This window comes from Oncorhynchus nerka, linkage group LG15, assembly GCF_034236695.1.
Source record: "Oncorhynchus nerka isolate Pitt River linkage group LG15, Oner_Uvic_2.0, whole genome shotgun sequence".
NCBI lineage: Eukaryota > Metazoa > Chordata > Actinopteri > Salmoniformes > Salmonidae > Oncorhynchus > Oncorhynchus nerka.
This window is the reverse complement of record NC_088410.1, coordinates 94709719-94721252: the sequence shown is the minus strand read 5'-3', so window position 1 is coordinate 94721252 and position 11534 is coordinate 94709719. Positions and strand designations below refer to the sequence as shown.

Genomic DNA, 11534 nt, shown 5'->3' with positions numbered 1-11534 from the left:
CCTGGTTAAATAAAGGTGTTCTCAACTAGCCTACCTGGTTAAATAAAGGTGTTCTCAACTAGCCTACCTGGTTAAATAAAGGTGTTCTCAACTATCCTACCTGATTAAATAAAGGTGTTCTCAACTAGCCTACCTGGTTAAATAAAGGTGTTCTCAACTAGCCGACCTGGTTAAATAAAGGTGTTCTCAACTAGCCTACCTGGTTAAATAAAGGTGTTCTCAACTAGCCTACCTGGTTAAATAAAGGTGTTCTCAACTAGCCTACCTGGTTAAATAAAGGTGTTCTCAACTAGCCTACCTGGTTAAATAAAGGTGTTCTCAACTAGCCTACCTGGTTAAATAAAGGTGTTCTCAACTAGCCTACCTGGTTAAATAAAGGTGTTCTCTAACCACTCAACTAGCCTACCTGGTTAAATAAAGGTGTTCTCAACTAGCCTACCTGGTTAAATAAAGGTGTTCTCAACTAGCCTACCTGGTTAAATAAAGGTGTTCTCAACTAGCCTACCTGGTTAAATAAAGGTGTTCTCAACTGGCCTACCTGGTTAAATAAAGGTGTTCTCAACTGGCCTACCTGGTTAAATAAAGGTGTTCTCAACTGGCCTACCTGGTTAAATAAAGGTGTTCTCAACTAGCCTACCTGGTTAAATAAAGGTGTTCTCAACTAGCCTACCTGGTTAAATAAAGGTGTTCTCAACTAGCCTACCTGGTTAAATAAAGGTGAAATAAAACAAAATTAAAATTAAAATGTTGTGTAACTAGCTCCAACAGTGCAGTAGTATCTAACGATTCACAACAATACACACAAATCTAAAAGTAAAAGAATGGAATTAGGTTGAGCAATGTCGGAGTGACATTGACTAAAATACAGTAGAATAGAATACAGTATATACACATATGTTCCTTTATTAAAGTGGCCAGTGATTCCATGTCTATGCACAGTGCCTTTGGAAGGTATTCAGACCTCTTGACCTTTTCCACATTTTCTTATGTAAACAGCCTTATTATAAAATTGATTAAAACATTTTTTTTTACTCAGCAATCTACACACAATACCCCATAATGATAAAGTGAAAACAGGTTTTTAGAATTTTTGGCAAATTAAAAAATAAATAGAAATACCTGGTTATAAGTTTTCAGGCCGTTTGCATCTATGAGACTACAGAATTGAGCTGGGCGCATCCTGTTTCCGTTGATCATCCTTAAGATGTGTCTACAACTTGATTGGAGTCCACCTGTTCAGCAGTAAATTCAATTGATTGCACATGATTTGTTCAGAAAGGCACACACCTGTCTATATAAGGTCCCACAGTTGACAGAGAAAAAAACAAGCATCCGTGAGGTCAATGGAAGTGTCCGTAGGGATCCTACAGAGACAGGATTGTGTCGTTGCACAGAGTCTTTTTTTTTATTTAACTAGGCAAGTCAGTTAAGAAGAACTTCTTATTTTCAATGACGGCCTAGGAACAGTGGGTTAACTGCCTGTTCAGGGACAGACCCTGGTTCGACAGATTTGTACCTTGTCAGGTCGGGTGTTTGAACTTGCAACCTTCCAGTTACTAGTCCAATGCTCTAACCACTAGGCTACCCTGCAGCCACAGAGCTCAGCAGGGAATGGTACCAAAACATTTATGCCGCATTGAAAGTCCCCCAGACACCCTGGTTCAGCAGTGACCTTTATCATTCTTAAATGGAAGAATTTTGTAAATATCAATATCTCAGTGTTAGAGGTGTCACTACAGACACCCTGGTTCAGCAGTCTAAGGCATCTCAGTGTTAGAGGTGTCACTACAGACACCCTGGTTCAGCAGTCTAAGGCATCTCAGTGTTAGAGGTGTCACTACAGACACCCTGGTTCAGCAGTCTAAGGCATCTCAGTGTTAGAGGTGTCACTACAGACACCCTGGTTCAGACAGTCTAAGGCATCTCAGTGTTAGAGGTGTCACTACAGACACCCTGGTTTCAGGCATCTCAGTCTAAGTGCATACAGACACCCTGGTTCAGTGTTAGAGGTGGTGTCACTACAGACACCCTGGTTCAGCAGTCTAAGGCATCTCAGTGTTAGAGGTGTCACTACAGACACCCTGGTTCAGCAGTCTAAGGCATCTCAGTGTTAGAGGTGTCACTACAGACACCCTGGTTCAGCAGTCTAAGGCATCTCAGTGTTAGAGGTGTCACTACAGACACCCTGGTTCAGCAGTCTAAGGCATCTCAGTGTTAGAGGTGTCACTACAGACACCCTGGTTCAGCAGTCTAAGGCATCTCAGTGTTAGAGGTGTCACTACAGACACCCTGGTTCAGCAGTCTAAGGCATCTCAGTGTTAGAGGTGTCACTACAGACACCCTGGTTCAGCAGTCTAAGGCATCTCAGTGTTAGAGGTGTCACTACAGACACCCTGGTTCAGCAGTCTAAGGCATCTCAGTGTTAGAGGTGTCACTACAGACACCCTGGTTCAGCAGTCTAAGGCATCTCAGTCAGTGTTAGAGGTGTCACTACAGACACCCTGGTTCAGCAGTCTAAGGCATCTCAGTGTTAGAGGTGTCACTCACAGACACCCTGGTTCAGCAGTCTAAGGCATCTCAGTGTTAGAGGTGTGTCACTACAGCAGTCAGGCATCCTGGTTCAGCAGTCTAAGGCATCTCAGTGTTAGAGGTGTCACTACAGACACCCTGGTTCAGCAGTCTAAGGCATCTCAGTGTTAGAGGTGTCACTACAGACACCCTGGTTCAGCAGTCTAAGGCATCTCAGTGTTAGAGGTGTCACTACAGACACCCTGGTTCAGCAGTCTAAGGCATCTCAGTGCATCTCAGTGTTAGAGGTGTCACTACAGACACCCTGGTTCAGCAGTCTAAGGCATCTCAGTGTTAGAGGTGTCACTACAGACACCCTGGTTCAGCAGTCTAAGGCATCTCAGTGTTAGAGGTGTCACTACAGACACCCTGGTTCAGCAGTCTAAGGCATCTCAGTGTTAGAGGTGTCACTACAGACACCCTGGTTCAGCAGTCTAAGGCATCTCAGTGTTAGAGGTGTCACTACAGACACCCTGGTTCAGCAGTCTAAGGCATCTCAGTGTTAGAGGTGTCACTACAGACACCCTGGTTCAGCAGTCTAAGGCATCTCAGTGTTAGACACCCTGGTGTCACTACAGACACCCTGGTTCAGCAGTCTAAGGCATCTCAGTGTTAGAGGTGTCACTACAGACACCCTGGTTCAGCAGTCTAAGGCATCTCAGTGCTAGAGGTGTCACTACAGACACCCTGGTTCAGCAGTCTAAGGCATCTCAGTGCTAGAGGTGTCACTACAGACACCCCCTGGTTCAGCAGGTGTCTACAGAAGGCATCATCTCAGTGTTAGAGGTGTCACTACAGACACCCTGGTTCAGCAGTCTAAGGCATCTCAGTGTTAGAGGTGTCACTACAGACACCCTGGTTCAGCAGTCTAAGGCATCTCAGTGTTAGAGGTGTCACTACAGACACCCTGGTTCAGCAGTCTAAGGCATCTCAGTGTTAGAGGTGTCACTACAGACACCCTGGTTCAGCAGTCTAAGGCATCTCAGTGTTAGAGGTGTCACTACAGACACCCTGGTTCAGCAGTCTAAGGCATCTCAGTGTTAGAGGTGTCACTACAGACACCCTGGTTCAGCAGTCTAAGGCATCTCAGTGTTAGAGGTGTCACTACAGACACCCTGGTTCAGCAGTCTAAGGCATCTCAGTGTTCACTACAGACACCCTGGTTCAGCAGTCTAAGGCATGTCACTAGAGGTGTCACTACAGACACCCTGGTTCAGCAGTCTAAGGCATCTCAGTGTTAGAGGTGTCACTACAGACACCCTGGTTCAGCAGTCTAAGGCATCTCAGTGTTAGAGGTGTCACTACAGACACCCTGGTTCAGCAGTCTAAGGCATCTCAGTGTTAGAGGTGTCACTACAGACACCCTGGTTCAGCAGTCTAAGGCATCTCAGTGTTAGAGGTGTCACTACAGACACCCTGGTTCAGCAGTCTAAGGCATCTCAGTGTTAGAGGTGTCACTACAGACAGTTCAGCAGTCTAAGGCATCTCTGGTTCAGCAGTCTAAGGCATCTCAGTGTGTGTAGACACCCTGGTGTAAGGCATCTCAGTGTTAGAGGTGTACAGACACCCTGGTTCAGCAGTCTAAGGCATCTCAGTGTTAGAGGTGTCACTACAGACACCCTGGTTCAGCAGTCTAAGGCATCTCAGTGTTAGAGGTGTCACTACAGACACCCTGGTTCAGCAGTCTAAGGCATCTCAGTGTTAGAGGTGTCACTACAGACACCCTGGTTCAGCAGTCTAAGGCATCTCAGTGTTAGAGGTGTCACTACAGACACCCTGGTTCAGCAGTCTAAGGCATCTCAGTGTTAGAGGTGTCACTACAGACACCCTGGTTCAGCAGTCTAAGGCATCTCAGTGCTAGAGGTGTCACTACAGACACCCTGGTCAGCAGTCTAAGGCATCTCAGTGTTAGAGGTGTCACTACAGACACCCTGGTTCAGCAGTCTAAGGCATCTCAGTGTTAGAGGTGTCACTACAGACACCCTGGTTCAGCAGTCTAAGGCATCTCAGTGTTAGAGGTGTCACTACAGACACCCTGGTTCAGCAGTCTAAGGCATCTCAGTGTTAGAGGTGTCACTACAGACACCCTGGTTCAGCAGTCTAAGGCATCTCAGTGTTAGAGGTGTCACTACAGACACCCTGGTTCAGCAGTCTAAGGCATCTCAGTGTTAGAGGTGTCACTACAGACACCCTGGTTCAGCAGTCTAAGGCATCTCAGTGTTAGAGGTGTCACTACAGACACCCTGGTTCAGCAGTCTAAGGCATCTCAGTGCTAGAGGTGTCACTACAGACACCCTGGTTCAGCAGTCTAAGGCATCTCAGTGTTAGAGGTGTCACTACAGACACCCTGGTTCAGCAGTCTAAGGCATCTCAGTGTTAGAGGTGTCACTACAGACACCCTGGTTCAGCAGTCTAAGGCATCTCAGTGTTAGAGGTGTCACTACAGACACCCTGGTTCAGCAGTCTAAGGCATCTCAGTGTTAGAGGTGTCACTACAGACACCCTGGTTCAGCAGTCTAAGGCATCTCAGTGTTAGAGGTGTCACTACAGACACCCTGGTTCAGCAGTCTAAGGCATCTCAGTGTTAGAGGTGTCACTACAGACACCCTGGTTCAGCAGTCTAAGGCATCTCAGTGTTAGAGGTGTCACTACAGACACCCTGGTTCAGCAGTCTAAGGCATCTCAGTGTTAGAGGTGTCACTACAGACACCCTGGTTCAGCAGTCTAAGGCATCTCAGTGTTAGAGGTGTCACTACAGACACCCTGGTTCAGCAGTCTAAGGCATCTCAGTGTTAGAGGTGTCACTACAGACACCCTGGTTCAGCAGTCTAAGGCATCTCAGTGCTAGAGGTGTCACTACAGACACCCTGGTTCAGCAGTCTAAGGCATCTCAGTGTTAGAGGTGTCACTACAGACACCCTGGTTCAGCAGTCTAAGGCATCTCAGTGTTAGAGGTGTCACTACAGACACCCTGGTTCAGCAGTCTAAGGCATCTCAGTGTTAGAGGTGTCACTACAGACACCCTGGTTCAGCAGTCTACAGACAAGGCATCTCAGTGTTAGAGGTGTCACTACAGACACCCTGGTTCAGCAGTCTAAGGCATCTCAGTGTTAGAGGTGTCACTACAGACACCCTGGTTCAGCAGTCTAAGGCATCTCAGTGTTAGAGGTGTCACTACAGACACCCTGGTTCAGCAGTCTAAGGCATCTCAGTGTTAGAGGTGTCACTACAGACACCCTGGTTCAGCAGTCTAAGGCATCTCAGTGTTAGAGGTGTCACTACAGACACCCGGTGAAGCATGGTGGTGGCAGCATCGTGCTGTGAGGATGTTTTTCAGCAGCAGGGTCTGGGAGACTAGTCAGGATCAAGGGAAAGATGAACGGAGCAAAGTACAGAGAGATCCTCGATGAGAACCTGCTCCAGAGCGCTCAGGACCTCAGACTGGGGTGAAGGGTCACCTTCCAACAGGAAAACAACCCTAAGCACACAGCAAAGACAACGCAGGAGTGGCTTCGGGACAAACCTCAATGTCCTTGAGTGGCCCAGCCAGAACCCAGACTTGAAACCGATCGAACATCTCTGGAGAGACCTGAAAACAGTTGTGCAGCAACGCTCCCCATAATACCCAACAGAGCTTGAGAGGATCTGCAGAGAATAATGTGAGAAACTCCCCAAATACAGGTGTGCCAAGCTTGTAGCATCATAGCCAAGAAGACTCAATGCTGTAATCGCTGCCAAAGGTGCTTCAACAAAGTACTGAGTAAAGGGTTTGAATAGTTACAGTGGGGCAAACAAGTATTTAGTCAGCAACCAATTGTGCAAGTTCTCCCACTTAAAAAGATGAGAGAGGCCTGTAATTTTCATCATAGGTACACTTCAACTATGACAGACAAAATGAGAGATTTTTTTTTCAGAAAATCACATTGTAGGATTTTTAATGAATTTATTTGCAAATTATGGTGGAAAATAAGTATTTGGTCACCTACAAACAAGCAAGATTTCTGGCTCTCACAGACCTGTAACTTCTTCTTTAAGAGGCTCCTCTGTCCTCCACTCGTTACCTGTATTAATGGCACATGTTTGAACTTGTTATCAGTATAAAAAGACACTTGTCCACAACCTCAAATAGTCACACTCCAAACTCCACTATGGCCAAGACCAAAGAGCTGTCAAAGGACACCAGAAACAAAATTGTAGACCTGCACCAGGCTGGGAAGACTGAATCTGCAATAGGTAAGCAGCTTGGTTTGAAGAAATCAACTGTGGGAGCAATTATTAGGAAATGGAAGACATACAAGACCACTGATAATCTCCCTCGATCTGGGGCTCCACGCAAGATCTCACCCCGTGGGGTCAAAATGATCACAAGAACGGTGAGCAAAAATCCCAGAACCACACGGAGGGACCTAGTGAATGACCTGCAGAGAGCTGGGACCAAAGTAACAAAGCCTACCATCAGTAACACACTACGCCGCCAGGGACTCAAATCCTGCAGTGCCAGACATGTCCCCCTGCTTAAGCCAGTACATGTCCAGGTCCGTCTGAAGTTTGCTAGAGAGCATTTGGATGATCCAGAAGAAGATTGGGAGAATGTCATATGGTCAGATGAAACCAAAATATAACTTTTTGGTAAAAACTCAACTCGTCGTGTTTGGAGGACAAAGAATGCTGAGTTGCATCCAAAGAACACCATACCTACTGTGAAGCATAGGGGTGGAAACATCATGCTTCGGGGCTGTTTTTCTGCAAAGGGACCAAGACGACTGATCCGTGTAAAGGAAAGAATGAATGGGGCCATGTATCGTGAGATTTTGAGTGAAAACCTCCTTCCATCAGCAAGGGCATTGAAGATGAAACGTGGCTGGGTCTTTCAGCATGACAATTATCCCAAACACACCGCAACGAAGGATTGGCTTTGTAAGAAGCATTTCAAGGTCCTGGAGTGGCCTAGCCAGTCTCCAGATCTCAACCCCATAGACAATCTTTGGAGGGAGTTGAAAGTCCGTGTTGCCCAGCAACAGCCCCAAAACATCACTGCTCTAGAGGAGATCTGCATGGAGGAAAGGGGCAAAATACCAGCAACAGTGTGTGAAAACCATGTGAAGACTTACAGATAACGTTTGACCTCTGTCATTGCCAACAAAGGGTATATAACAAAGTATTGAGATAAACTTTTGTTATTGACCAAATACTTATTTTCCACCATAATTTGCAAATACATTCATTAAAAATCCTACAATGTGATTTTCTGGATTTTCTTCTTCACATTTTGTCTGTCATAGTTGAAGTGTACCTATGATGAAAATTACAGGCCTCTCTCATCTTTTTAAGTGGGAGAACTTGCACAATTGGTGGCTGACTAAATACTTTTTGCCCCACTGTATGTAAATGTAATATTTCCTTGTTTTATTTGTAATATATTTGCAAAATGTTCTACAAACCTGTTTTACCTTTGTCATTATGGGGTATTGTGATGTCATTATGGGGTATTGTGATGTCATTATGGGGTATTGTGATGTCATTACGGGGTATTGTGATGACATTATGGGGTATTGTGAAGTCATTACAGGGTATTGTGATGTCATTACGGGGTATTGTGATGTCATAATGGGGTATTGTGATGTCATTACGGGGTATTGTGATGTCATTATGGGGTATTGTGATGTCATTACGGGGTATTGTGATGTCATTATGGGGTATTGTGATGTCATTACGGGGTATTGTGATGTCATTATGGGGTATTGTGTGTAGATTGATGAGGGGGAAAAAACCCATGTAATCCATTTTAGAATAAGGTTGTAACGTAACAAATTGTGGAAAAAGTCAAGGGGAAAAAGTCTTTAATATTTTCTGAAGACACAGCTTTCTAAGGTGCAGGGTTGAGTAGCCTGGTGGTAGCTGGCTAGTGATGGCTATTTAACAGTCTGATGGCCTTGAGATTGAAGCTGTTTTTCAGTCTTTCGGTCCCAGCTCGATAAACAATACACAAAGTAGCATTGGTAACTCTAACACTGAAGAATAGTAACAGTTATACAGTAGAACAAACGGCTGAAACTTATCAAAGTAACAGGAAGTAATTAGTGGTAATTACTTATTATTACACAGCATGTAAAAACCTCAATAACCCCAGGCACAACATTCAGACATTCATGTTACTGTTGAAAAATAAAACGTCCTCCGAAACATTCGTCTTTTCCCTTCGACGATAACACTCTGACCTGAATGGGTGAGTGTACAGATTCGCACTTCATTTGGAAAACAGTTCGGGAACAATAATAGTCTCATGTTTTCACAACAAAGCATTTAATTAAACCGTTGACAGACCCTTTCTCTGCGCGCTCGAGAAAGGCAAGAAGGAGAGAGAGAGAGAGGAGGAGTTGGAAACGTATCCGGTGGTGAGATATTCTGTAGCTATTACAGGTAACGTGTCAGCCTATTAGATATGATAATATAACAAATTCCCTATTACTAGACTATCGAAAATGAAATAGGCCTTCAAATTCAATATAATTGTAGGCTAACTCTGTAAGCAACCAACATCATCGCCTCGGGCCAATACGTTCTCTTCCAGACTCATGGATGTAAGGTTTGGATGGTAGCATATATAAACCAGTCCATCTACTATGATTATTTTATATCAGTTTTTTTTCAGGCTTGGGCTCATATAGGCCTGTGCATATGAATAAACTGTAATATGGGTGTTTTTAATTAATCATCACCTTAGAAAGCATCACTTTCTTCAAATTGATCGATCACAAGTTAAAGTGAGTTTTAAAAGCATGATACTCTTTTGATGATAAGTGTTTTGATGTGATTTTCCATCTCATTTGCATTGATGTCAGAGAGGTTAGAGGGACAATAGATCCCTGACTACCAGGCCGTTAGCGACCTGATGATCACGAGCGAGTTGGGTACTACTAACACATGTCCAGAGTGAATAAAAGGAGATGACCGTGGAATTTGACTGCTGTCATGATTCATCACTACCGGTATGACGGTTATAAGGTCACCTTGTTGTTGAGGACCCCTGGTGGAAGGTAACAGAGGAAGGCTGAATGTTGTTGAGGACCCCTGGTGGAAGGTAACAGAGGAAGGCTGAATGTTGTTGAGGACCCCTGGTGGAAGGTAACAGAGGAAGGCTGAACGTTGTTGGGGACCCCTGGTGGAAGGTAACAGAGGAAGGCTGACGTTGTTGGGGATGTAACAGAGGAAGGCTTGTTGGGGACCCCTGGTGGAAGGTAACAGAGGAAGGCTGAATGTTGTTGGGGACCCCTGGTGGAAGGTAACAGAGGAAGGCTGAATGTTGTTGGGGACCCCTGGTGGAAGGTAACAGAGGAAGGCTGAACGTTGTTGGGGACCCCTGGTGGAAGGTAACAGAGGAAGGCTGAACGTTGTTGGGGACCCCTGGTGGAAGGTAACAGAGGAAGGCTGAACGTTGTTGGGGACCCCTGGTGGAAGGTAACAGAGGAAGGCTGAACGTTGTTGGGGACCCCTGGTGGAAGGTAACAGAGGAAGGCTGAATGTTGTTGAGGACCCCTGGTAGAAGATAACTAAGCCTGTGCTATGTAGTTGTCTCACCTAGCTATCTGAAGATGAATGCACTGACTAAGCCTGTGCTATGTAGTTGTCTCACCTAGCTATCTGAAGATGAATGCACTGACTAAGCCTGTGCTATGTAGTTGTCTCACCTAGCTATCTGAAGATGAATGCACTGACTAAGCCTGTGCTATGTAGTTGTCTCACCTAGCTATCTGAAGATGAATGCACTGACTAAGCCTGTGCTATGTAGTTGTCTCACCTAGTTATCTGAAGATGAATGCACTAACTGGTAAATTGCTCTGTTAAAGGACAAACATGTAAATGTTGTACTTATGTCAAAGTGTCAATTTGTTTCTGTTTTACCTTTGTCATTATGTGGTATTGTGATGTCATTATGGGGTATTGTGATGTCATTATGTGGTATTGTGATGTCATTATGTGGTATTGTGATGTCATTATGGGGTATTGTGATGTCATTATGGGGTATTGTGATGCCATTATGGGGTATTGTGATGTTGTACTTATGTCAAAGTGTCAGTTTGTTTCACTGTACTGTGTCTTAGGTTTATTGATAAGACACTTGCAACAGTCTGTATGTCAGGGAAAAGGAGGATACCTAGTCAGAATGCCTTCAACTGAATTGTGTCTTCTGCATTTAACCCAACACCTCTGAATCAGAGAGGCGCGGGTGGCTGCCTTAATTCACATCCACATGTTTGGTGCCCGGGGAATAACAATCAATCAATCAATCAATCAATAGTATTTATAAAGCTCTTCTTACATCAGCTGATGTCACAAAGTGCTGTACAGAAACCCAGCCTAAAACCACAAACAGCAAGCAATGCAGGTGTAGAAGCACGGTGGCTGGTGGGTTAAGAGCCTTGCTCAGCGGCAGAATGACAGATTCTTACCTTGCCAGCTCGTGGATTCAATCCAGCAACCTTTTGGTTACTGGCCCAACGCTCTAACCAACAAGCTACCATTGACCTTGGATCAGAGGAGCTTTGTATGGCTAATGTTATTGTGCCTCATTGTGCTTCAACTTGTGTTTCATGACCGTCTGGATTTTTGCCTAACGTTACTGTCACGTTCTGCTTCATGTCTTTGGTTAGGTTCAATGAGTCTCTCTGAGGAGGGAGAGCAGTGGGCCACTGCCTCTAAGATAAGTCTCTCTGGAGAACATGACTCCAACTCAAAAGCTGAAAGGTGGGAGGAAAGGGATAGATAGAGAGTGTGTGTGTATGTATGTGTGTGTGTGTGTGTGTATCTGTGTGTGTGTATCTGTGTGTGTGTGTGTGTGTGTATCTGTGTGTGTGTGTATCTCTGTGTGTGTGTGTGTGTATCTGTGTGTGTGTGTGTATCTGTGTGTGTGTGTGGGTGTGTATCTGTGTGTGTGTGTGTGTCTACAATAGCATACATGTATGTTC

The 11534-nt window shown here is 45.0% G+C and overlaps 1 protein-coding gene across 1 annotated transcript in view; it reads left to right on the top strand.

Moving 5' to 3' along the window:
• The window catches only part of LOC115117404 (NLR family CARD domain-containing protein 3-like), a 29468-nt gene that overhangs the window by 4310 nt on the left and 13624 nt on the right, over nt 1–11534 (top strand). Inside the window, 1 exon segment of the mRNA XM_029645880.2 lies at nt 11220–11313. Coding sequence (XP_029501740.2) covers nt 11225–11313 — 89 coding nt within the window. The 5' untranslated portion in view covers nt 11220–11224.